Here is a 27,248-nt window from a genome sequence, read left to right on the forward strand (position 1 = left end):
CCAAAGCAGTTATCTTTTTTCCTCTTTACTTCTTAGTATACTGTATTTCTAGACAAAAAGAAGAACTGCTATTGTAGAAACCATTTGCTTTCCTGATTGATTGGTAATCCCTTTGCATTGTGAAGGGTACTCTTACTGGGTTTGGATGGCGGCCTCTTCCACCATCTGAATTGCTTCTGGAACTCTTGCAACCCATTTACTGACATTTCCATATACAACGGCTTGACAGCCTTTCGGGAGTTATCCAGAGCAAGTAAGCATCTATCAGCGTGTAAAAAATCAGTCCAAGGGAACAAATCTGCAGTCTCAAATTATTTAGATAATAACCTATTATTAAAAAAACCTAAGAGAAAATAGCATTTAAGTGAAATCTTGTATCGTTAAGATATGTTTGTATTTTGAAACTATATGGCTAAGCCAGTTGATTAGCATAACTAGATGTAGGAGAACCACCTGTCTTTAACATATGTACTAGAAAGCAGCTTCCTTGAATAAAAAGACTTGGGATCATACCAGTGCTAACATATGGCTTTTTAAGAGTCATCTTAGGCGGGAACCTTGGTGTGTGCTTGCCAAAGACTCCATGTCATGTGATTTCCTTTTGAAATTATTTCAGATGGTAGGTTATCACTGCACTTTAAATATTCTTGTTCCTTTACTCATTAGTTGCCTTTCTGTATCCATGTACCTAAATTGTTTAGAAATAAACCCACATTGTAATGGGGGCAGTAACCTTTTTGGACCTAGGTGCCCCATCTATACGATGAACATTTGGATTAGACGCTCCTAGTCTCTAGCCAGTTCAGAGGCTATTCTGATAAGGAAGCCCTGTTGTTGGGTGATGTATTTTTTTGGTAAGGTAAATAATTTCCCAACTCCTTATTTTATAAATGTAGTATGTGCTTTTTAAATTTTTTGTGATAGATTTTTCTGAAAATGGCTTCTGTAGATGTTGGTATTTAAATGGTGCCTTGCAGTGAAGCGTATATTCTTGACTTTAACCATTATATTTGTTTTTCTGCAAGGTAGTACTTGTAAATTCTGCAAATTGAAATTCAGAGGTCAACATAGTAAAAGTTAAGTGAGTTGGTGTAATTGGAAGTATAATCCAAAGTTCATTTTATAATAATTGAAAAGCTTTTTAAAGTACATTCTTTGAAAGAAGTATTCCAAATCAAGTCCATACTTCATAATGTTGCAGTCCTTTTATAGTTGAGATCTAAACTGTACTCAACTGTGTGACCCAACTGAATGTTTTAGAGTTTTTAATCATTCTTCTAATTTATGACTCCTTTTTGAAAGCTGTTACTATTTGCTGGTGATGGGTTAATAGTACCTAACTGAGTTTTTGCTCATCTGATTTTAATAAATTCTAATTGAGGTTTTGTAGAAGAGAAGTGGTAATTGATGCTAACTTGATTTTTTTTAAAAACATTGTGTTGATTCAATATTATTGCATTCAGCTGAACAGTATTTGTATCCAGAACTCTCTGGGTTCCACTTGGAGGACACTGATATTATGGGATCAGAGAGTTAGCAATTTGGGGAAATGAAACACAAGACCAAGCCCAGATTAGGAATTTGTACATCACAAGTTTATGTAAGCTCCTGCTACTATTATCAGTGGGTTTTCATTTAGTTGCTTAAAGGAATACCTTTTGATCCACAGTGTATGCCAATTGTGCTTTCTCCGTCTTAGGGCATTATACATCTGTTGTTGCTGTTCTGCCTGAAGAACTAAATCTTTCTCTTGTGTTTGTTCTCAATTAACGTCCACTGTTTTTGCTTTTTAATAAGTTACTTTTGTTTATCTTCTCAATGTCCACTGTGTTTTAATAAGTCATTTTTGTTTAAAAAGTTTTGTATATGTTTTTCAAAACGTCTTTTAAGTTCGTACAGTTTTTATTAAGTTTTGCTGGCAGTTTTTACTAAAGAAAGCAAAACATTCTTGTTTTTGTTTATATAACCTTGGTATTTTTGAGGTCATCATTTTTACATTTGTGGAGTCACGTATACATCAGAGTTTTCGCTTGTGAAATGTTCGTGTTATGGAAATCTATTGCAGAAGTGACGTGGGGTTAATTTAGTAGTGAAAGGTTTTGCAGTGAATGGCAGAACAGTGAGAGAGGTGAGGAGACCTGAGTTCTAGGCTCAGCTGAGACCTTAATACATTTTCAGCGTGGCAAGTCATTTAGCCTCTCTGGATCTCAGTTTTATCAATTAAATGATCCTCACTAACATTCTCCAACTTTGTTTAAACTTTCAAAGGCAGTCAGAACTATAGCACCGCCTCCCCAAAATCCAACCTCTTAAAACCCAAGAATTGTTGGTAGTCAGTTATAAGTCAAGATAGAAATGGCTTTGGTTAATCAAAAAGGGTGAGTCATACTCTGTGGTTACAAATGACACTGGGATGGGACTCCTCTGAGTGGGAAGCACTGGGATTTACAGTGTGCCGTTCACTCAGCTTGGAAGATGGCATAAAATGGGAACAGGAGCATAAACAACCGGGACCGTTGTTGTTCTTTTGGCAGGTGAGCCATTTTTTATCGATGCTAACTGCTGTCTTGACTGCTTGTTCTAAACTTCTTGTATTAGAAAGAAGATGAGGAAATTCCCTGGCGGTCCAGTGGTTAGGACTCCACGCTGTCACTGCCAAGGGCCCGGGTTCGATCCCTGGTCGGGGAACTACCCACAAGCTGCACAGTGTGGCCAAAACAACAACAAATAACTGTTTTTTTTTTTTAAAAAAAAGATGAGTAATTATGTTTTTGGCATGACAGGTGGTTAAAAAATGCTCAAAACTGTTTAGTGACATAGTTTAAAATTCCATATCCTAATAAGAAGGTAATCTGTGGTATGGTATCTGGCAACTTTTACACTACATAAAAAAAGTACCATCCTGAAAGTGAAGGCCATAGCTCTTTACCATCTGCCATGGCCCCAAACAGGATGCGTACCACACAGCTGTTGAGTTCACTGACCATCAGAGCTAACATATACCCCCACACACATATTTTATTAAACAGAAAATTTTTAAACTGGAACTTTAAACCGTGTATTTCATTAAAGTAACGCGTGCTCATTTCAAAGAAAATTAGAAAAATTTTACAAGAGGAAAAAATAGAAAAACCTAAACTCAAAATAAGAAACGTAAACACAAAACTTTGTTGTGTTTTTTTTTTATTTTTATTTTTGTTGTGTTTTTTACGTAGTTGTGATCATACTATTATGCAGTCATAAGCATTTTTTATTTTAATTTTTAAAATTAAAAGTAATTCATACTATTTTTAAAATGCAGATAATTTTGATTAAGAAAGGTGAAATGTCCCTCCATTCTGTAATTCCACTCCCTAAAAAAAAATCACAATTTTAAGTATTTTTTCTAGCCATTTTGTAGACATTGAAGTACACTTTTAAAAGAAATGACATTAGTCTGTAATTTTTTTCTATGAAAAAATATTGTGGACATAGTCTTATGTCAGTACAGATATATCTAGACCAGTGCTGTCCAATAGAAATACTAAAATGCAAGCTATCTTTAATTTTCTAGTAGTCATATTTTAAAAGTAAAAAGAAACAGTGAATTTAATGTATTTTTTAACTTAGTATATCCAGAAGATTATTATTTAAACATATAATCAATATAAAAGTAATAGAGATTTTTTGTTAAATTTTTAAAACTTTTTTTTACTAAAACTTCTAAGTCTGGCATATATTTTACGCTTAAGGATATGTCAATTCAGAAGTGAACTTTTCATTGGGGATACTTCATCGCATTTAGAGTTTATAATACAGTTGAAAAGGTTGATTTGCACACCATGTATTTTCCAGACATGTGAAAGTTTTCCAGTAATTGAATTTAAATCCAAATTAATTAAAATTAAATAAAATTAAAAATTTAATTCCTCAGTTACACTGACTTCATTTCATGATCTCAATACGTAACCGTAATTGGCTAATAGTTATTGGATAGAGTAGATTTAGATTATCCTTGTTAATGGTTGCATACTTTATCAGTCCCCACAATGACCCTATAAAATATTATACAGAAGAAACAGGCACTTAGAAAAATTGAGTAATTTGCACAACTTTGCATAGTTACTAAAAAGCGTAACTAAGCTTGAACCCAGGTCTTTGGCATGAAAGACTATGCTCTCAACCTCTTCTCTAACCTGGTTCTATTATGATCTGTTTGATCATTGACCCTATTGGTAGATATTAGGTGGTTGTTAATTTTTGGCAATTGCAAATCATACTTCAGGAACCATCTTTGTGAGCATACCCTGAATATTTAAGTACTAAAAAGTTGAATGAAAATGCACATTTAAAACATTGGTTAATATTTTCTAAGTATCCTGCAAAGAGACCTTATCAATGATATTTCTAAAAGCAGAGTGCAGATTCCGTGTTCCTTAATACCTATATCAACACTAAGTAGTGTTCATCTTTTTCATCTTTCCCAATCTAACTGGGAAAAATATCCTTTAACTTGCACTTCTTTGATTATTAATGGTTAGTGCATCTTTTCATGTTTGATCATTTGTGTTTTTCTGTGAATTGTCTGTTCACCGAACTCTCTTCCTAAGTGTAATGTCTAGTGCACGATATTACATTGTGTATAGGTTTACCGTAAGTTACTATTCCCTTGTTTGGATATGATGCTTATTTCTACTTTTCTTTCATGTTGTAAATAACACTGCAGTTTACATCTTTCCATATCTATTTCAGTTTATATTTTCTATCATTTCCTTAAAATAAGTCCTATTAGAAAATATCAAAGCTCTTAATGCAAAATGCCAAATTTATTTTCAAAGGGTTGGTCTAGTTTACCTTCCAGCCATTGTTCAAGAGCAGTAGTTTTCTTTTAAACATTTTTATTAAGTTATAATAGTACAGAAAAGTGCATGCACCCCAAATATACAGTTTAAAGAGTTTATAAACTGATCCCAACCATGGAAGCAGACCCAGAAGCATTCCAGAGCATTCCCAGCACCCCCCAGAAGCCCCCTTGTGTGCTTTTACAGTCATTACTGCCCCCCTCACTGTCCTACCTTCTAACAGCAAAAGCACATTCTACAGACAGTGTTCAAAGTTCAACTGGAACTTCAAAGTCACTTTTCCCATACATGTGGGCTGATATTTTTATTATGCAAGTAATGTTCATTATTTTTTAAAAGGCTACTGTAAAATGTATTAAATGCATTTTTAAAAAGCATATATTATCCCACTAGTGAACAATTCAGATATTTGCTTTGTGTAGTTATTAATATATATTAAATAAATGGGATTGTACTATTCATATTGTTTGAATATCAGAATATCATCTTAAACTCCAATTTAATTGATAATTAGAAAAGGAATCCTGCAGTCCAGGAGATAACAGCATAATGGTCTCCTTTGAAGGCTTCTAGAATTTATGGGGATCGAAGCTTCTCGAACAGCTTCTCACCTGGGAGACTTGTTAAACTGTTCCTTAGAGTCTGACTTAGTAGGGCTGGGTGGGGTCCAGGGACCTGCATTTTTAACAGCACCTCAGGTGACTGACTCAGGTAGATCTCAAACATTTAAGAAACATGGCTTATATCACTAAGTTTCCCTTGTTTTAAATGTACCAATACCTCCATTTTTATGGTGAATACTTTTTTTACTAAGAAATTTTTCTCAGTTTCTGTGGGTGGCTTTCTTATATATATATATATATATATATATATATATATATATATATATATATAATTTTTTTTTTCTTTTGAGGTTTGTGAACAGATAAAATTTAGAATTTATGGGTCAGCTGGACCCCAGGTAGAGCACCCTCAGAAATCCAGTGGGTGAACGACACCCTACTTGCCCAGTGTCATTTCCAAGGGCTCACATACCCTCTTGTTGAAGGCCTCCAACATCAGGGCACTTGTTCCTAGAGGCACCTTTCCCATCGTGGGCAGTACTTTAATGTGTGGCAGTAAGATGATCTCTTTACTTCTGCTTTGCTTAATTGCCAACATTTTTCCCACAGAATAACCAAAGTGATCTTTTAAAACGTGAACCAGAATACTCCATGGCCCTGCTCAAAATATTTTAGGGGCTTTCCATTGCCTTAGAGCAGGGGCCTGCAGTCTCTGGCCTATGAGATCTAAGAATGGTTTTACCTTTTTTAAAGGGTGGTTAAAAAAAAAATCTGACAAAGGCTGAATATTTAATATCTACTCCTTTACAGAAGAAGTTTGCCAACCACTGCCTCGGAATAAAATCTAAGCAGCCTGAAGGCCCTGCGTGTTTTGGCCAGACGTGTCTTACATCCTCCCTCTGACACCCAGCACACAGTGGCTCCTTCAGACAATCGGGCCTTCCTTCTCAAAAGCTAAAGCATTGAGCCTTTCCTGCCTCCAGGCTTTTGTGCTTGCTGTTTCCTCTGCCTGGAATTCTCTGCCCTTGCTCTTTCTGTGGTGGGCTCATTCTCGGCCCTCAGGTCTCGATCAAGTGTCACCCCCATCTTTCTAAAGTGGTGTTCACCCACTGGATTTCAGCCCCGTTGACTCCCTTCCTTCCCCAAATGCACGTCATCCTGTTGAAGTGTGTGTGTGACTGCTGTTTGCCTCTTGTCCACCATGATGTGAACTCCGTCAGGCAGGGACACTGTCTGTATCGTCACTGCTGTGCTCTGGCACACGCTGGGCATCAGTCGGTATTTGCTGAGCGAGGGATCAGGCAGTTTGAAGGTTGCAGCAAGGTGGTTGTCATTCAGACTTCTCATAGTAGGAATCCGGAAAGCTGTGGCACTGTCTCATCTACCATTCACTTGTCGTGGGTCTTGGAAGAAGTTTTTTAAAGCCTAATACTTCAACATTTGCACCTCTAAAATAGCCTACTTGCCAACAGGAAATTATAAAGTATTTTGGCATCCTTTTTTTTTTCAAGAAAAATTGTATTATAATAATCATGTACTCAGCTGAAATTATTTTAAAGTATATTGGGTTGTAGTTAAATATGATGCAAATGGCTCATATTTAATAAAGTGTTTTATTTTTAAAATTTTTGGCTGCATTGGGTCTTTGTTGCTGCACGCGGGCTTTCTCTAGTCGCAGTGAGCGGGGACTACTCTTCGTTGTGGTGTGCGGGCTTCTCATTGTTGTGGCTTCTCTTGTTGTGGAGCATGGGCTCTAGGCACACAGCTTCAGTAGTTGCGGCACACAGCTTCAGTAGTTGTGGCACATGGGCTCAGTAGTTGTGGCTCACGGGTTCTAGAGCGCAGGCTCAGTAGTTGTGGCACTCGGGCTTAGTTGCTCCGTGGCATGTGGGATCTTCCTGGACCAGGGCTCAAACCTGTGTCCCCTGTATTGGCAGGTGGATTCTTAACCACTGCACCACCAGGGAATCCCCAAGTGTTTTTAGATTAAGTAATTCATTTTTCTTTGCATACAAAATTATTTTTGATACCACTCTGGAAAATACTGGTGTTAGAAATAGTCTATACTTCACATGAACGCAACTCAAATAAAATACGTTACCTGTTTATCACTATTTGAAAATATTCTCTGGCATGTAATGGTAAATATACTTTATCATAAAGTGCATGGTTTTTTTTACATGTATTATACTTAAAGATGCTAGCCCTTGAACACAGCTTTTGTTTGTATACCTCAGGGTTGCCATTTACTGGCTATGTGACCTTGAGAAAGTATCTTAGTCTTTCTAGATCTTAGTGTCCTCAATTGTAAAATGAAGGTAATACCAGCTTCACAGGGGCATTGTGGAAAGTCAGTGATCATATGTGTACATGTTTAACAGTGTTTCCGGCCTATGGTAGGTACCCAGGAAGTACTTTCTCTTTCCTCATATTTAAATTTAGTATCCAGGTTACTTCTTTTTAAGGGCATGTCCTTCTCTTTATTTCCTTTATTTTTGAGACTGAAAATAGAAGTCAAAGAATGCTGTATTTTTGTTTAAAAATTAATAATAAATTATGCATATTTTGCTAGTGTGCAAAATATTAACCATGATTTTGTTTAAGGATGTTCATTTGTTTTCTGGTGTTCTATTTATCTCATTAGGACATGAAGGATCAGATGTCAACTTCATCTGTGCAGGCATTAGCTGAAAGGAAAAATAGACAGGTGGGTAAATGTCAGAATATACAGTATCAATCAAAGAAAATACAGAGATATTTGGAATTTAAAAATTCTGACTTCGTGTATCATGTATTCAGGCAGAAGACCTTGTGCGCTGAGCCCGTAGTGATGCTGGCAGGCAGCCTCGCCTCCGCTCCCCTCCCTCACACCCTCTGGTTTCCTCCTCTGGGCTCCGGTTGCACCCTCTGCGTACCTTAGAGCCTTTGCTCCAGGCCATTTATTCTGCACCTGTTGCGCGTATTCCGTGTACCAGGCGCTCTGTTAAGAGCTGTAATTGCTTACTTTCTCTGCTGGACCTCAAGCTCCTTTGTGAGTTACGAGGGATGGTGTCATGGTCTTTTTTCTTTTTTTTTATTCTTTTTATTTCTAGCTGCTATTACATTGCCTATGCATAGAACTCACTAGACATTTAATGATTGAAATTTTATGTAAAGCATTTGAGGAAACTTAAATGTGTGTTAATTTAATGTGTGTTAAATCTTTCACCATTTTAAGTATCTTTTGTTCTTTTGATGTGAGGTCCAGTTTTTATAAGTTATTACAAATAAATTATGAAACCTAATTTCAGAAACCAAAGCCCAGATATTGACACATCAAAAATAAAAGCTACAAGAGACCCAGTCCTTGAATTTATGAGACTGTTAACTCAAGAAATCAGCTCGGCATTTTTTTTTTTCGGTACACGGGCCTCTTACTGCTGTGGCCTCTCCTGTTGCAGAGCACAGGCTCCAGATGCGCAGGCTCAGCGGCCATGGCTCATGGGCCTAGCCGCTCCGTGGCATGTGGGATCTTCCCGGACCGGGGCACGAACCCGTGTCCCATGCATCGGCAGGCGGACTCTCAACCACTGCACCACCAGGGAAGCCCAGCTCGGCATTTTTAACTAACTAGGAATCAGTAGTTTATGATGTAAATGCTCACTTTATACCTGTAGGTGTTTCTTGACCCACTTAATTCTGAAAACAAGTATTATAAAAGCTTGAAAAGGGGAGAGGACTCTCTAAATACCACCTAACTTAATCCTGTTTCCTTTCCCTGCATCTCATTTTCCAAGTCATTGTTTTTTTCTTCCCATTTACCCTCCTTGCTCTTCTCAGTGCAGCTAGGAAAGCCATTAGCTAGCCATCCCATCTGGCACTAACTCTTAAGAGAAGCTAGTGAACGGCCGCAGGCTGGCCAAGTTTTGGAGTCCCCTTTTCGTTTCTGCTTCAGCTTACAGAAGTTGAGTGACAGTTACCTGAAGTATCAGTAGTTTCGACAGTGAATAGTAACACCTATCCTCTATTACTTCTATTTGTATTTTTATTCTCTAGATAGTATATTTAAACTAACATAAATAAGTAAAATGTGTGTTTATACGTAGCCTTTCCAAGTATGGCTGGGAATTTTGTTTTGGGCGGTGAGTAAAATGTCTCCGAGTCACAGGGTTTCAAGGAAAAGCGGGGCCAGGGTTCTCTAAGCACTCACACAGGCACAGTCCACCTCGATTCTTCATCTAGCACCAGGTGCTCCTTGCTTAGCCAGGACCTCCTGCTCTGGCACCTACACACAGGCTGGTCCTTGGTGCTCCGGGCCCTCTATCTTCTTTCCCACTAACCAGACTCCTGGAGGTCAGACTGAGGAAATCTAAACTGCCTCACAATAAAGCACAGATGACTCTTAGCAGCATGACATATGTCCCCCCAAGAGTAGACCACAGGTAAGCTAGAAAAAATAGCCCTGACTGTGACCCCGGGAGCTCCAGTTCTCTGCCCATAGCCTAATGATGCACTGTAGCCTTTCTCTGACCTTGAAAAAATTATCACTAGGCCCCAGTATCCTCCATAGAGTCCTTAGAGCCTTCGCATCAGAACGAGCAGGACCTTTGAAATCTTGACAGCCCTGCAACCAGTTTGGAGCAGAGCCACCCCCAAAAAGCCTTGGGTCTGCCTTATACCAGAGACAGTTACCATCCAGACTCTTGACTGAGGCCCTGGGCTGCTGGAAGCTCTCAGGCCTCCTGATTTTCTTCTCATAACTGCCTCAGAACCTAAGATGCATCCTGAGCTTCCCTGAACTTAGCCTCAGGTGTGGCCATTTGACTGAATTCGCATCTGAAAGTCAGGTGAGGCTAATGTCAACATTGAGGGGCTATGGGAGGGCTTTTCAGACAGAACCAAGTAGTCAGGTAGGCTTTTAACAGTTCCAGAGCTAAAAAGTACCTGGTGAGAAGATCTGACAGCTCTTCAAGGAAGAAGAATCCTATTCGCCAGCGTCTTCCGATTCTTTGTGCAGGGCTGGTTTGAGCAGTCCTTTGGCCAAGTCAGAAAGGCTTGTGGGCATTCCAGGCAGGGCCAGCTCACATTGCTGGCTGGCTTCTTCAAGGAAGGAAAACATTCCCAAACTTATCCTTTTCTGGCTACAAACTTCCTCAAATTCACACTGAGAAACCTGACCCTGGCATCTGGGGGCCCAGGTTGAGAACTGACTTCAGGGCCAACGCTTGCCTGGGTCATCAGGGTCACGTACCCGCTGTGACTGTGCTGCCGGGTGAAGCAACCCCCAGTTCTGTCTGGGAAACCTGTAGCCTTTTAGTTCACCTGAAGGGCATTGGGATTTATCTGTGGGTTACACTGAATACACATCGATGGTTCTTGCGCCTTCTGTGTGTGAGGGGCTGTGACTTAGCTGCTTGTCATTTTAGGGAACGCTTTCCTCCCCACTCCCAAAAACCAAAACTTCCCTGGGTCATACTTAGATAGAAAGGACTCTAGCTGTCTGGAATCAGTTAGACTAGAACCTACAACAGGTCGCTGGTGAACTTCCAAGGGTGCTAGGAAGAGCTGGCCCACAGAGACCAAGTGCCTTTAGATCTACAAAGCAGTACACAGATGGGTGTTTGTTGATTTCAAGTTGACACTTATTGGCATTTTAATGGGACAGAGCCCATTTGTGAGTCCCGTTGGGAGAGCTTGGAAATAGAGAGTACCCTTCCCGGCATTCCTTAAATTGTACCCCACAGGCACTACCCTACACCACTACATAAAAGGCTGACCCCAGGGAGGCCAGCTTATGAGCACTGGGAGAAATCTTTGTATCATGGTGATGGGGTATTTGTTCAGAGATAGTAATGGTTTGTTTCTTCTGCCCTGCTGCCCCCTGCCCCACTCTTGCAGGCCCTGCTAGGAGACAGTGGCGGACAGAACTGGAGCACTGGAACGATGGATAAATATGGGCGCCTTGACCGGGAGCTCCAGTTGGCCAATTCCCATTTCATCGAGGAGCAACAGGCACAGCAGCAGGTACCTGAGAACCACCAGCCGAGCACAGGGAGGTGGGAGGCCAGGTACCTCCCTCCCCGCTCCTCTGCCACCCCGGGGGCTTGACAGGCAGGATGGACCAGAGCTCGCCCTGCAGCTGCCTGAGTCTACCTGTGTGATGATTGCATATAGAAAGGCTGTTTAAAACGTCCTTCAGAGCATGACAGTTTCCAGAGAACCAATCTTGATTAGATTTCTTAGGACAAGCAGACCAGACACCCGAAACTGACAGAGGAGGCCATTGATTTAAAAACACAGCAGCCTCTTCCCCAGCCTCCACTTCTGTGCTGGGCTTTTTGTTCATTTCAACAAAGGCACTTCGAGAAAAATTCAGTCCTTGTTTTTTCATTGAAATTTTTGGTTCCATTATATATAAAAATGATTGCTTTGGTGGAGGTTAAGGGGTAGAAGGAAAGTGAGGTTGATTACACTTGTATTGTTGCTTTTGATATGTAGTTGTATTAATAAAAGGAAGCTAATAATAAAGTATCTGGGGATTTGAGGATTATCTATCCATCAAAACTACTGGTTCTTAAATACTGTGTTTTATATATTCAATGTAGGTTATGTGTTCTTTTGTTCTTCTTCTATTAGCATGTCTGCTTAACCATTTGTCTACTTACATTGCTATTAACCAAGCACACTTTTTTTTTTTTAATAAAAAGGCGACTACGACACAGTTAAAAGTAACTATGGCTCTGAAGTTGTCTGCTTGCTGTCACAGAGCCTCCTCTAGTTGTCCTTGAGGAGGGAGCAAAGGACTCTGTGTGCGTAGTTTTCCCACATCTAGAGATCTGCCAGACGTTCTCTTGTAGTTAAGCTGTGGCCGGCTGTTGCCGATTGAGACCTTGACCCTGGCAGCGGGCTTCCTCTTCCCAAGCGTCCCCATGTGTCTGTGGTCACTGCACAGGTGCTTTCGGCCATTGTCTGTCCCTTGTTGGACTTCAGCCAACCAGGGTAAATCTCTCTGGGTGGTTTCAAGCCCCGCTGACTGCTCACAAGCTGCATCAGCAGGGGAGATCAGTAGCTTTACAACCCAGCCTTTTGAGCAGCGTGTTCTCCGAGGCAACGGTCTGGTCCTTTGATTTCTGGGCTTTGCTTCTGAATGTGAATTGTCCCGAGTTGGCAAGGAAGCTAGCAGCTGCTAGAGTGCTGGGCTTGGAACCAGGTAAGATGGATTTTAATTGCTGATTTCCCATTTCTCTGGCACCAGCTGATCGTGGAACAGCAGGATGAGCAGTTGGAGCTGGTCTCTGGCAGCATCGGGGTGCTGAAGAACATGTCCCAGCGCATCGGAGGGGAGCTGGAGGAGCAGGCAGTGTGAGTACCGAGATGCCCCTCTTGCCGCAGAGAAATGGCGGGAAAAGCCGTCTTAAGGACCCGTAAAGAGCCTGACAGTTACATGGCTAGTAAAACCAAAAGCTATTTTGCTTATAGCTGCATCTTTATTCTGTTTCACAGAATGGCCTCTCCAAAAGAAGCGAATCTGTCAGATACAATTTTCAACAGGGTTTAGGCAAAGTTATTAACATTTTTAAACACCTGCAAAAACAGGAACAAATTCCTCCAAACAGGTATTTGAAGTATTGTTGTGAATGGGAATGTGAAACTGATACAGCTGTGTAAGCTCTGTGGAGATTTTTGTCCCAAAGAGGATAGGACACGGGCTAACTTAACATCCCATGCCTCTCCCACTACATTCAACTGGACTTTCTGCTCTGTATCTTTAATTTTAATTTTATGGGGAAAAAAGTATCAATTTAATTCCAACTGATGATAAATTCTTCCCCCACAAAAAGAAAAAGAAGAAAACGCAAGAAAATATAACTGGACTTGTTTTTCCTTAAGAACAATCTCTTTGTGCACTCCTGAAGTATGACACCAAAAACAGCATTCTTAAATGCTACCATATATATGTAATACCTTTACCATTTCACAAATACCTTTTCTGAAAAAAATAATCGTTCCACTAGGATATTTCAGAAACTCTCCTACCTCGATTTTGTGTTCAACGTTATGGATTCATTCATTACAAATTCAAATTGGGCATCTTGTTCTACTGGAAGGCCCCTGGGTATCCACAGAGGAGCCCAGAGAATAGACAGTGTCCCTGCCATCAGAGTTTACTGGTCACTGGATGGAACAGATGTTGCATAAATGGTGCAAGTCGTTAAGTGATGACAGAAGTGGAGAGCTAGGCTACCGCGGTAGGGGATGCGTGGTGCCTTGAGGGCCCTAATAGCCTGAACTGCAGACCTGACTCAGTCTAAAGTCCCTGAGAAGAGAAGAGAGGTTTAACTGGGACCAGAAGGATGAGTAGAAGGTAGCCAGGTGGGGTGAGACTGGGTGGGAGAAGCGGGGGAGGGGGGAGGGCCTACCGGAAGGAAGAAAGAGCCCTGTGACGATTTCAGGGTGAAAAAGTGCACAGAACAGAGAGGTTTAGTGTGTCTAGAGCATGGGGATTGAGAGGGAGGTTGCAGAAGTGAAGTCAGGGAGGCAGAGAACAGATCAGGGAAGGCCCTAGAAGCCATGTTAAGGAGTTCGGACTTTTTATTCAAAGGGCAGTGGGAAACACAGCCCCAGCGAAGGTTGTGTTAGTAATGCCGTGGTCAGGTTTATGTTTTGGGGGAAGCCCATCGTTCTGTGGTTTAGATGATGAACCACGGTGGAAAAGACTGGAAGCAGGGAGACCAGGTCGGAAGCTGGCGGAATAAGAATCTAGGCATGCAGTTTAATTTGTCTAAAATGCATTCTTACCCTCAAATGTATTGTGGGGATGGGAAAGGACGAATTACTTGAACAGTTTCCCTGGTTGGGTAGAGGTAGAGCCTGGCAGACTTCTGGTTACAGATGGTGAACTGAACACAACCTCTTATCTCTGCTTTTTCTCTAAAGTCCACTAGAACAGGAACAGAGGGAATTTTTTTTTTTTGGCGCACACGGGCCTCTCACTGTTGTGGCCTCTCCCGTTGCGGAGCACAGGCTCCGGACGCGCAGGCTCAGTGGCCATGGCTCACGGGCCCAGCCGCTCCGCGGCATGTGGGATCTTCCCAGACCGGGGCACAAACCTGTGCAGACTCTCAACCACTGAGCCACCAGGGAAGTCCAGGAATTTTTTTTTTAACGGCATAAAATCTATGGGGACATAGAGCTTGGAATAAGAAGCAATGACCTTTACATTTTAGATACTGCAAAATAGATGAATGGTTACTCACTCAACAGACCTGAGAAAGCCCAATCTTCGGCTAGCCAGAGGGGAAAGCCAAGGAGCAGTGTGATTCATGCCCCAAGCCCCCGAGCTGGGAGAGGAGCGTTTCCTCACTTATGATAGTGTAAACCCTGAATGTTGACCTTATCAAACTGTGACCCAGTTATATTGGAAGGAAGGAAGGGGCAAGAGAAGTGGGAAGGATGCTGATGTGGGGTATGGAATGGGAGGAGGGCCAAGCCCTAGCTTTTCATTGTGCGGAGTCAGCAGGGTCGGGATACTGAGGTGCCAGCGTGTAGCTTCAAAAACTGGAGAAAAAGCACCAAGAGAACAGTGCGAGGGGCTGAAAGCAGTGGCCCTCGGGGATGCGAGACAGCTGTGTTTTTTTATAAGAGGCCTTGTAGGTCTGTTTAGCTCTACAAACCGTATATGTGTATAACTCTAATAAAAATAGTAAGTAAATTAAAAGGAAAAAACATGGGTCTTGGACTTAGACCTCTGCTGTCCAGTACAATAGCCACCAGCCATCAAGTACTTGAAATGTGGCCAGTCTGAACTGAGAAGGGCCCTGAGCGTAAATGCATACCAGATTCTGAAGACTTAGTATGAATAAAATGTAAAATTACATGTCAGAATGATAATTTTTAGGTATATTGGGCGAAATAGGTCGTTAAAATTAATTCCCCCCCCCCTTTTAATGCGGCTACTAAAAAATATTAAGCGGCATATGTGACTCACATTGTATTTCTTTTGGACAGCGCTGAGTTAGTTGGAGCCGGGCTAGAAACTTGGTTAGTGGGTGGTTAGTGGGTGTACTTGGGCTGGAGGTTGGATGGCTTACCCATTTTTGTCTTCAGTAAGAAAAGTAGCTCAGCATTTGGCCCTGCCCGGATAGGTCTGCCAGCTGCAGGGCCCAGATGCTACCAGGATCTAAAATGAGCAGCAAATGTCTCAATTTGAAAATTCAGGTGAAGGGACAAAGGCTTGTTTATTTAGTTGTCGGCATGGAGTTTCTTTAATGATTGACTTCATGAGGAGTTGGTTGCCGGGATCCTGCAGGGCTCTCAGGTGCCTCATGTGGGCACAGCCCAAGACCAGTAGTTCTAGCTGCCCTTGATGCTGCCAGGGGAATAAAGCGTGGTTAATACGCCCACCGGTGCTAATTGGTGTGTCACGTTCCAGCCTCAGGATAATCACATATGAATCTTAAGTTGAAAAGCCTGGAATGCTTAGTAATTTATGAAATTAAACACCGTTGGTATAAGTATTTTGGTGTCTTCTTTCCCACCTGCACCTTGGACAGCAACCAGTGTGAGCTTGTCCTCTGTGGGTGTAGATGAGGTGCACACACTGTCAGGAACTCAGCCCTGAGGCCGCCAGCTTTATGCTAAAGCACAGGGTGCCTTCAAGGAGGTGCTTATTTGATCAAAGTGTATTTCTTAACTCACACTGCTGTAAAGTGCTTTGTGTATGACAGGAACCCTGGCAGGGAAGCTGCGCTGATAGGATTGCCCCATTTTACAGATAAGCAAACAGGGTCCCTTGTCCAAGGAAGCAAGTGGCAAAGCCTGGTTGTCTGGCTTCACACCGCGTTCTTTCTGCTACACTGCACTGCTGCTGAGTTTGTATTATTGTATGGTCAGGTCCACACTGGCCTTGTCTGCAATTCTGAAATCTAGAAAGCTCTAAAAAATTCAAAATTAAAAAAAATTTTTCAGCAAACTCATGTTACAGAAAAACCTAACCTGAACTGACTGCAGCTATGACTCCTCATAGTTTTCTTTGCAGAAATAGTAACTTGTGTGTTTGATTATGGGGACTGTCCCAGACCCTGCTGGGGTCTTGGCTAATACACAGTGTATGTAACTTACTACTTCTTTAAATTTCCAAAGTTCTGAAATCAAAAACATACCTTGTCCTAAGGATAAAAGACTGGGGGCTTGACCCCAACGTTGCCTGTTGGATGTTTGCTAAAACTGAGGCCCAGATCCATGGCCAGTGTATCTGGAGACTGTGCTGACCAGCTGCCTCCTGCGTCTGCTTGTCTTTCTAGTATGTTGGATGATTTCTCTCACGAGTTGGAGAGCACTCAGTCTCGGCTGGACAATGTGATGAAGAAACTTGCAAAAGTATCTCACATGACCAGTGGTATGTATGCGCTTTTAAGCTCGAGAATTCTTACTAAATTCTAGAGACACAGTCTAGGGGGTCTCTCACAGGTGTGCCCATTCAGATCCCTTTCCTCTGGCACATTTTTCTCATGCTTTGGGGTCAGGGAGTAGAAGACCAGCACGCACGGGCTTTGTCTCCTGCTCGTGGCCTTCACCTGGGAAGTGCCTTTGTGGTCCGCACCGTGCAAGGCTGATGGTGTCGGATGACGTTCCTTCTGGTGGAGTAACTTTCTTTACAATTACAAAATCCTTCCTTTTTTTTTCCTATTTCCTTGCCAAAATAGGGAATTCATTTTAAAACAGTAATTAAGAGCCAGTTACTGTTTCTCCTGGACTGACTTTTCACCGAAAGAAAAACCTCTACCATTTCAGAATAAGATGGCCTTGCAGATCTCATTTAAACTGTTTTTATTTAAATTTGTAGTAAACTATTCCAGCAAATTTGCACCAGGCTGGAGATAAAGAAGCAACATTTTTCAAATTAGTTACTGTGTAGGAAGATGTTTTCCAGTGACTATTCTTTTTGTTACTACAACCCATCTTCCCTATTATATGAGAAATAGTACCTTTTTAAGTCAAAAGAAAATCCAGTATCTTTTTTTCCCTTTATTTGTGGGAGTCTCCGGGTGAAGGGAGGAACTGAGACATTCTTCAAGGTCATTGTGAGGATTAAATGAAATAATAATTAGTGTACAAGCGTTTAAGGGTGTCTCTCATGTATTAGTACATAGTAAATGTTTGTTTGAAAAAAAATAAAGGATAAGACAGGTGGAAGATGGCCCTGGGGGCAAAGGACCTGTTATATTCAAGACAAAGGGAAGCTCCTAGCTTCCCGGTTTCCTTCATTCTCTCCAGGGGCAAAATCTTCATGCTTCTAGCAGGCTCTTCATTGCCTGCGGCAGGCACCAGCTTAGTTCATCTTCCACACACCTAGAGGGAGGTTTGCAAAGTCCTCTCCTGCTTCCCTCTGTTCTCTCCTCTTCCACCCGACCCCTCTTTAAAAAAAAAAAAAAGCGTTTTACTGAAGTATTATATAACCAATTTCAACCAGATCTCTCACTAGTTTATGTATTAGTCGCAAAGTCAAGTAGCTACTTCAGCACCAGTTTTGTTTGGAGAAGAGCAGCGGAACAAAGATGCACTGTGTCCTTGTCCCCAGCATTCTGGGTATGAATAATTTAGAAAAGTACTTGCATTGTGATAAGTGTTTCCGTGTGTATAAATAGCACTAGGCCTGCTTATGCCTTCTCCTACTTGCTCCCAGAAGAAAAGTTTGGGGAGCAAAGTAAGAACTTCAGTTATGTTTGTCTAAGAAAGAGAGCCAGGAAACAGAGCCTTTAGCCTGAAAGGCCCTTAGGTTTGGACAGCTTGCCTGTGGGGCTCATTTTAATCTCTGTTTGCTCCCCAGAGAATTGCTCGGGGCCTCCTACTTGGCGGTGTTGGCTTCAATTTGACAGCGAGGCAATTTGTGTTTGTCTCTGTTTTCCTCCATAACTTTTAGGAAAGTTCACTGCTTTTCAACCAAGCCTGTGCATAAAGAGTGTCAAGACACGCTGAAGTTTGATTAGGCAGTAACTAAACGCCCACGCTCCACAGCCCTGCAGAGGCGAGACCTCCCCCCCCGCCCAGTGCTGGCTGCTTCCTGGGCAGAAATCACCCAAGACGCCATGCTTACTATTTTGAATGACCCAAGAGAGACTAATCTTGTCAATCTCCTGCCCTCAAAAAGTATATTCTTTTGTGTGGATACCAAGGTTTTCTTCCCCTCACTTTCCCAAATTCTGTTGTTCATCTTTTCTCTTTAGGGGAAGAGACTATATTGGGAGGGGGAAAAACCTGTGGAGTCCCCTTTTTCCCCCTGACTTTTTGAGGCAGGTCCTGAGCTTGCAAAAAGCTGGTTTTGTGACTTGAGGTCACAAGAGCCCTTGTGGTTAGTACCCACCCCTTCTGGGGGTAAGTCTGCTAGGGTAACAGCTAGGGGTTGCCCAGTTCATGCTTCCTAGAAGCAACTTAACACTTCAGAGGAAAGTGCATTTAAAAGAGCATTCCTGGGTTGTGCTAGCTTGTGTGATGGCTGTCCTCCTTGATGAAAACCCCTATTTAGTTCAGTTGCAGAAGAGAAAGTGAGTGGAGGTGGGAGGAGGGTTGGGTAGAGGCTGACGGGAAGCTGGATCAGTATTGGAAATCCAGGTCTGAGATGGCAGGATGCCTCGTTAGGAAGCATTTACCTTGACTGTATCATCCTAGAATATAGACTAATCATTTTAATGAGAGGGCTTTTAAATTGTCATAAACATTTTAAAATAGATGAAAGAATGCTAGGTACTTGAGTTTTCTGGACCACTGAAGTGATAAACAGATTAACACTATTATCTTTTAATACCATAATCTATTATCTATTACTCTTAAAGGCCAGCTCTGCTTCCCCACACCTTTTGGACTAGTCTTGTTTCAGAAAAGGAACAGATGGACTTGAGGTCTTGGCCCTAGTCCCCAGTTACTAAGTGAGTTTCCGGCGTGTGTGATGGAGAGCAGGATGAGCCACTGGGAGCTCCTTGCTTCACTCACTACTGTTTGGTAGCGCTTCTCTTGGCCGGTTCTAAGACTTTGCCGTCCGTGGCATTTAAGTAACTGAAGTACATGTTTTGTGGACTTGGCGCATTGCTTTGTGGAGAGTTCTGCAGTGTATTTTCTTAGATTCAGACCTTTTTATAATGTGATTCTCAGTAGCTCTGGTGTGCGAAAATCTGCAGGCTTTCAAATAAACTTTCGGTGAATCAGTGTATGTACCTTTATATTTCTACTTAAATGGAACTCTTACTTCCAGCAGTTGAGCTGCATTGTCACAGGCTTTATCTCAGCCTGACCCTTCGTGCAAAACAGCAGGGCTCCTCTGTGGAGAGGCTTGCTCTTCCTACATCTGCCCAAGTGAAGGGTGCGTCCTGACGACAGACAGCATCCTGTGCCCCGACTGTGGGCCCGCAGAGGGTGCAAGGGTATTCGTGCTGTGTAGTTTTCCCAGCAGCCCTGAGAGTTAGGGGGACACAGTCAGGATTGTGGGCGGGAGCCTGTGTGGGCCCTTCTGTCCCTCGGGGCCTCCTTGCTCTCAGCCATTTAGATGGATTCTGGCTACTTTGTTTACTGCACCTGTTCTAAATTGTGAGTAGGGCAGAAAGCTTCAGAAAAGACATTCCACTTTTATTTATAGATAAGCTGTGTCAGTTACTTCAACACAGTTACTGGTTAAGTGATCTTTCTTGCCCAGGGGTGGTGTGAAGTTCATCACCCCGGTGATCACTGCAGCTTGCTTTTTCAGCTCATTGTTTCCTGAAGTGACCAGCAGTAGCTTTCATCTCCTTTCTATCCTTCCATTGTGCTCATTAAGAAAAGAACATGATTACTGTTTAAATGATTTGATTTTGGTGGGAGATTAAAGCTGACGAGCTTTGATCTGTAATACCAATGCCAACATCTTTTCCAGGGATGTGGTAACTGCCAGAAGAGAACCGTGATCCATAGATTTTAATTAGAGACTTGAGACACAAAGCAGGTACTTGTTACAAGGCTGGCTTTCAGGGGACGGGCAGGGTTGTGAATGCACGTGCAGTGCAGGCCAGGAAGAGCAGCGGTAAGAGTCCAGGTGCCCGGGCAGGTTCAGAGCAGCGGTAAGAGTCCAGGTGCCCGCGCAGGTTCAGGGCCTCTGCCCATTCTGTCTGCATCCAGGTGTTGCCTTAAGTTTCCTGTCACTGTATCTTGGGGGACGTCGAGTCCCGGGAGAGCTGACCCTCGTGTCCTGCCTTCCAGATCGGCGCCAGTGGTGTGCCATCGCTGTCCTCTTCGTGGTCCTCCTGGTCGTGCTCATCCTCTTCTTAGTGCTGTGACAGCGTGGCCCCCGGCTCGCTTCCTCCTGCACAGGAACCTGAGGGGAGAGGGAGAAGCAGCGCACGGTGTGCCCGCCCCTCGCGTCCCTCGCCTGGAAACAGCCTGCGCTGACTTTTCTCTCTGTGACCCCACCATGGAGATCAGGTCCTTCAGCCCAGCTTGGGGAGGGCCGGCGGGAAGAGGAAGTCGACGACTGCACACTCCTGGTGCCCCCTGGCCTGGATCCGAGGACAGCGGGCCCTGCTTTGCCCCCCTGGACCTCGCTCCCCCTGGAGGGCCTTCGAGGAATCCAGAAAAATTCGCAGACTCGGCTCGTGTTGGCTGTTGCTCCTTCCATCCGTCTTGGCAGCTCCTCCTGCCCCCCACCCCCGGCTCAGACCCTTCCCCCGCCAGACAGCACGCGCTGGCCCATCCAGGGGCATCCATCGGGGATGTGGGCCCCTGGGTGGGTTTCACATCCTGTCGCGGCAGCGTCCCTTTGCCCCTGAAAGCTGGCGGTTAGTGGGGACAGAGGGCTCGGAAGTAATTTGTGACAGAAGATGCAGTGACTGGTTTTTCAGGGATAAGTGCTAGGGTGAAAGTGCTTCCCCGAGCACAGTTTTTTGTGGTAGGAATAACCAATGGAAAAGAATGAAAAGCACTGGGCTTTGGGGGTGCTGGCAACTTGTGGCTTGAATGGAAGGGAGGACAGGGCAGCAGGACACAGCTGGAGAGGGCGGGTGAGGTCACCAGGGTCAGGCCCTTGCTGGATTCATGCCGCTATCCTACAGCCTCCTCCCTAGAGGTGCAAGTTGCATTTCTAGAGTGACCCTTAGATGAGCAGCTCACGTGAGTGGACTGAGATCCCGAGGTGGTGGCATCGGCAGTTATTTTATTCCTGCAGCACTCTGCCTTGGGGGCTGGGGGGGGGGGGGGGGGCAGCACGTTGATTACATTTACTCAGAAACTATAATGTCAAGAAGGCTAGTTCTGGACCAGATTTTTCTTACCCTGTGAGTGATTGCAAGGATGGGTAGGTGAACTTGGTTCCTTTTTCCCTGAGATGACAGTTCAATTTTATCATCCATTCAAATAACTGAGCCAATCGAAATTTAAATGACAGACACTTCAGTTGGGTTTTAGTAGCTGAAACTGCTGAGACACTGTACCCTTCACGCTTCTGATGACTTTTAAAATGCCTCCCGTGTACACATGTATATAGGATATTTTTATAACCTCCCTGATGAAAACCTAATATTGAAGTAGCAGCTGTGCCCAGAGCCAGCACTTGGCAGTGGAGGCTGTAGGTCTCTCCTCACTATCTTTTTTGCACTTGGGAAGCACAGCAACATCTGGGTGGAGTTCTAGCTTTGACTTCCAGCTCCCCATCTCTTGGGGCCCACTCCTCAGCACGCTTTTTTTTCTTGTTTTGTTTGTATCGTTTGTTTGTGTTGGGCTTTTGTTTTCTGTGTGTGTGTGTGTGTGTGTGTGTGTGTGTGTGTGTGTGTGTGGTTTGTAATGATGTACTTGCCTAGCTAACCTTTGAATTGCACTTTTTAATAAATATTTGTAACAGTTTTTTAAAGAAGGGTATTATATCATGGTAGGTAAGGAAATCTGCCTGTTGATGAAAGCTAAAAGCAGGTTTATAAAACTAAAAGGGTGATTGACATCCACGTTTACACTCAACTCTATGTGACATATAAGTTATTTCTTTTCAAATTAGAAAAAAAGTGATTATTACAAAGGGCTTCAGGTGTAGGATACTAGATTATTTGTTTTACAGAGTTTTGAGACTTTGTTAAGATAGCCTTCTACAAACTGAGGACAGGGCTGGTCCTTAGATTTGCATTAAAATGTACACGTCTTTTTAAATATCCATGTGGACCTTGTCTCAGTACTGTAATCCCCACTTTCCACGTGACACGAAGCAGCCGGCTTCTTGATGAATTACAGGGTTGCCCTGTTTAAACGCCATGCCATTATCTGGGTGTTACCAGTTTACTGTGCCCCTTGAAACTGACGTGTGTCAGCGGGGCCTGTTGGGAACACGCTGGTCATGAGTGAGTAAGTTTCTCCCCAGGCTTCAGGGACCAAGTGCTGTGACGCCGAGGCTTAACCACTAAATGTGTGGGGCTATTTAGAGTCGGCAGGCTCGCTGATTTAAGGTGTTTGCTAAACAGTGGCTGTTGTAGACCAGACTGGGCTAAAGCCGAAGAGGAATCTGTTTAGAAAGAAAAATTGCTTAAAGTTCCGTCACTACGGCATTCTCCCTGTAGGGCCACTGCTCTTTCTGGCCTCGGAGGAGCCGTTCTCCGATAGGCCGCCTCTTCATGTGTTTGTCAGAGCTGCTTGGCCCGAGATGTAACCTCCGGCCTACGTGACCTGATCCTGAGACCCACCCTGTTGTACCAGGACTGAGCAGTCACTACAGACCAGTGTTCACTTGAAGACCATGCCCACGGCCCAGTCAGACTCCAGACTGGCAGAGAGAGCATGCCAGGGGCTTAGGTTTCCTCATCAGTGATCCTGATGCTTTGGGTTCCTTGCAAGTGGTCCCCTGACCCTGAGTGGTGGACTGGGGTGGGGGGGGGCGGAGTGGATGCCCGCGACACCCCTACTAGGCTTAGAGGCACTTCCTGTAGCCGTGGGGCTTTCTCTCTCCTTCAGCCTCTGTACTTCGTGCTGTACTCGTCATTGCTAAAAAACTGGCAGAATATGACGGCTAACAAACAGAAAGAGCTCGACTTCTGTTTCTTGGAAGAGCATTTCTCCTCCACTGGTTTGGTGAGGTGGGGTGTAGAATGGGGTAATGAACCATGGAGAGCATTTGCCAGAGTGGGACTCCAGCTGGAAAAGCGAAATACCTTTAGCTTTTCGTCCTGATTTTTGATCTTGTCTTTGTGAGAACCGTGAAGAATCACAATGCGCTCTGTGTGCCGCTACCGTGTGGCAATTGGAAGTCGCAGCATGTATGTTACATGAGGATCTTCACGCCAGAGTCGGGGGAGAAACTTGGTAACTTGCCCATTATTCTCTGCTTTTAGCCAGAGTTAAACAGACTGATGGGTCTGGTAGCCAACAACTTGGCAACTTCCACTCCTTCTCACCTCGTGAGATTAAGGGCTGCGAAGAAAAATGTAGTCTTAACTCCAGCAGAAATCTGTCTCCGCTAAGTGTTTTACCTTCTGTAAGTGAAGGTGGCAGAGCCAAGATCTTCCTTTTGGTAATTTCCCTGTCAAGTGAGACCATTACCACCTTTCTAGAGAACGCATAGCATTTGAAGATCTCAAACCAACTGATAAATAGGAGTTGTTTTCCCACTCTGGAATTTTGACCATTTGGCGTTACCTTGTACACAGGACAAATTTGTAAACAAAACAAAATTCGGACTGTCTGGAAAGCTGAAGTTCTAAAACACGGAACGCACTACCGTCAGTGCTCCCTCTTCTTCTAACTCTCGTTGGCATTTCTTCCACTCCCAGGTTTTTTAAGATTTTTTTTTTCTTTTTGAAGACTGTTCTTTGTCCATCAAGAGCAGAGAGAAGGTGAAGCCAAAGGGTCCTCAGCCCTGCAGTCAGGTGGCGCTGTCCCCGACCACAGTCGGGACACGAGGACGGGGCCCCGAGGGGCCGTCAGGCGCAGCGGCCTCTTCCTCCAGGGCCCTGCTCGAGGGGCAGCTCAGCCCCTGGGCTGCCCTGGCAGGAGGTGGTAAGACTCTGTCCTGCCCAGCTCCCATCCTTCACAGAATATGCTTGTGCTGAAAACAAGGAGCTGCTGCCTTGCAAGGCCCGTGTCAGTCTGTTACCTATAAAACATGTGCCGTCCCACCACGTCTGCCTGATAACGCTCACAGGGAGGCTGCTGTCGCGTCCAGAACCCCAGGAGAGTTCTTAGTAGAGAGGACAGCCCTTCAGAGCCTAGGACGGCACTGTTGTGAACCTGGAGACCGAAGCCGGGTGCCGGGTCCCCCAGGCTGGGGCCGAAGCTCCAAGCTAGCGGACTTCTGGGGTGTTAGCATCCCTGACGGTAGCCTCAGAAGGACTTATGGTCACTTCGCTCAGTAGTCCTCTTGTTCAGAGTTGAAACACTTTCAGCTCCCGCAGCAGACATGGGAGTCACTGGGTGGGTTGCAGTCCAGACTTGGCACCGGGGAGCCTGCACCCTGTCTGGACCAGGCTGACCTCAGTGACATGACGTAGTCTGGTAGTGGCTTGTCACGCTCCCGCCTCAGCCCAGCCACTTGATGTCTTTTGCTTTGGGACAACCACTGGCGCTCTGGTCACGTTGCTGCGATCTCCATGCGCTGAAAGTTCTTTGTTATATGATATTATAAGTCTCTTTACTAGGACAGAAGCTTGGGGAGGTGAGGATAAAAGAAAAAGAACTTGGTTTCCCTCCGACATAAGCTAATGTGTTGGCGCTGTCTTCCTTCTGATGTGACCTTTGTCCAGAAATGCCCTTCCCCGAGGCCGTGCAGATGGGAGCTGTGCTTAGACTGGGATTGTCCGATCACCTGCCCTACTGCCGGGGTTTCACATGAACATTTCATGGTCCTGGTTTGCCAGCTGCAGCCAGACGCTTTGTGAGAAAGTATATTTTACCTTTTTTTTTTTTAAAAGGTTATGAGTTATCAAACCCGGAAGCCACTTGATTATCCAGGGGTGTTAGAAATAAGACCACCTGGCTTTGCTGTCTGCTGACCGGAGCTCTTGAGCCTGTTCCCTGGCGGCAGCCCAGCACTCCACTCCAGCCCAGCTTTCCGTCAGCCCCGGGGTGGGACCGAGTTCAGGACGGTTCTTTCCTGCTCTGCAGAAAGTAGGTTCTGGCTGAGACCCTGCTACTGAATGGGAATTGTGACGCCACAGTTAGTCGGTTCCGGGAGAGACAGCCGTCCTAATCCTCAGGTAGATAGTGCGTCTGTGCCCTGTTGTCTGTGCGAGGTGAGGAGAGGCCAGGCAGGTGTCCCACTAATAAGTTACTGGAACTGCTCTAAGTGCCATGTTATGACGTCCTGGCTGACCCAGGCTGGGAGAACGCGCAGGGTTGGGGGGTGGCCTGGAAACCCGGAAAGGGCCAAAGAAAGCAAGCTGTAAATGATGATGGATTTGGTTTTTGTAAGTGGAAGTAAGCTTTCACCGGCTCATTTGTAATAAAAAATTAATGTAATTAAAAACAGAGTGTGTAATACGTGGCAGTGCTCAGCAGGACTAAACGATTGTTTTTTCCTTTCAAGGATAAATAACCTTACGGCGTTTTATTTTTAATTAACTAGAAGGTACAAACAAAAGAAGTGAGATCAAGGATTAGAAATGCAAAACGCCGCGGTGATTTCCAGATGGTGCTCTCCCCGCACCCAACACGAGAACGGTGCCAGAGCCCTGGTGCCAGCAGTTCACAGCCCCGCTGTGGGTAGAGCTTGCTTCTTGTATGCAGTGGGTCTCCAAGTGTGGTGTGGGACCGTCAGCGGCGGCGGCATCCCCTGGTAACTTGCTAGAAATGCAGATTCGCGAGCCCCGCCCCAGACTCACAGACTGGGGTGGGGTGAGTGGGCTGTTTAACAAGCCCTCCAGGGGATTTGATGCACAGTCAAGTGTGCGAACCACTGCTTCTGCATCGTGGAATTTAGGCTACAGTAAACCACCCCTGTAAAATGAAACAGCTTCATGGCCTTCATTGTAATCCTGACATTAAACAAATGTTGATGACACTATAAACTTGAAAACTTAAAAAAAAACAAAAACGTGTTTAAAAAAGCCTCAACTAGCTATCCTTAAAAGTGATATTTTTACACCCTTAAGTTTATCAGTAATGTTTCTTACTTCTACTCTTGAAATCATGTTACAACTGCATAAAGACTACTGTTCAGTATTAAAGAGAAATGGAGAGACCATGAACTTTGTCCTGGTTTTTGATTTGGTTGGTTTTTATTTTTAGTTCTTTTCATACCGAAACAGAGCTCCCTCCCCTCCTTCCATCCCCATTAGTAAACATGGATACGTGCATATGTCTGGGGTGGGAAAAGTTTGTGCCTGGTGGAAGATGTGAATTCTAAACTGTTTTCTCCGGCTGAGTGCGTTATATGAATTCTTAAACCCCCAAGCAGCCATACTATTCCTTTCCAATATCATACGACACAGTTTCAGTTGGAATGAGGCACCTGAGGGATCAGAGAGACTAGAACACAAAGGAACTGAGTCCCGTATTTCCCTCTTGCTGAAGTGTTAACCAACAAGGATAGTGCCCATCCCAGCTGGTAGCTCTGCGGGACAAGGCGACCGGGCTACGTGAGCTCCTTAAGGGCAGGGATCTTCCTCATTCCTCTTGCCATCATCACCCTTGCTCAGCCTGACTGAGCACCTTCTGTGTGCCAGGCACTGTTCTTAAGTACTTGCTGTTAACACATATAGCACTGGAAATGGCTGTGTGAACCAGAGAGGTTTTTTCATCTAATATTATCATCTCAGATCTGCACATGGGGAAATTGGGAAACAAGTAGTTTCTCAAGGTCCATCCACTGCACCACATACTGTGCCCCCGCTGCCTCACATAGAAATTGGCCCAGCAGTGCTTCCCGAGTTCT

At 44.0% G+C, this 27,248-nt stretch overlaps 1 protein-coding gene across 4 annotated transcripts in view; it reads left to right on the forward strand.

The window, feature by feature from the left end:
- STX6 (syntaxin 6) overlaps positions 1-26,562 on the forward strand; it is a 45,133-nt gene extending 18,571 nt beyond the window's left edge. For 2 of the 4 annotated variants that reach the window (XM_027086142.1, XM_027086140.1), the window contains exons 4-8: positions 8,049-8,111; positions 11,282-11,407; positions 12,639-12,745; positions 16,687-16,781; positions 20,609-26,562. In XM_027086142.1, the coding sequence (XP_026941943.1) occupies positions 8,049-8,111; positions 11,282-11,407; positions 12,639-12,745; positions 16,687-16,781; positions 20,609-20,685 (468 nt within the window). In that variant the 3' untranslated portion in view covers positions 20,686-26,562. Of the gene's footprint in view, positions 1-8,048; positions 8,112-11,281; positions 11,408-12,638; positions 12,746-16,686; positions 16,782-18,305 lie in introns of all 4 variants that reach the window. The other 2 variants (XR_003428509.1, XM_027086143.1) reach the window with 2 other exon arrangements.
- Positions 26,563-27,248: the final 686 nt, after the last annotated feature.

This window comes from Aethalodelphis obliquidens, unplaced genomic scaffold (assembly GCF_003676395.1).
Source record: "Aethalodelphis obliquidens isolate GAN/ISIS:26980383/991018 unplaced genomic scaffold, ASM367639v1 scaffold55, whole genome shotgun sequence".
Lineage (NCBI taxonomy): Eukaryota > Metazoa > Chordata > Mammalia > Artiodactyla > Delphinidae > Aethalodelphis > Aethalodelphis obliquidens.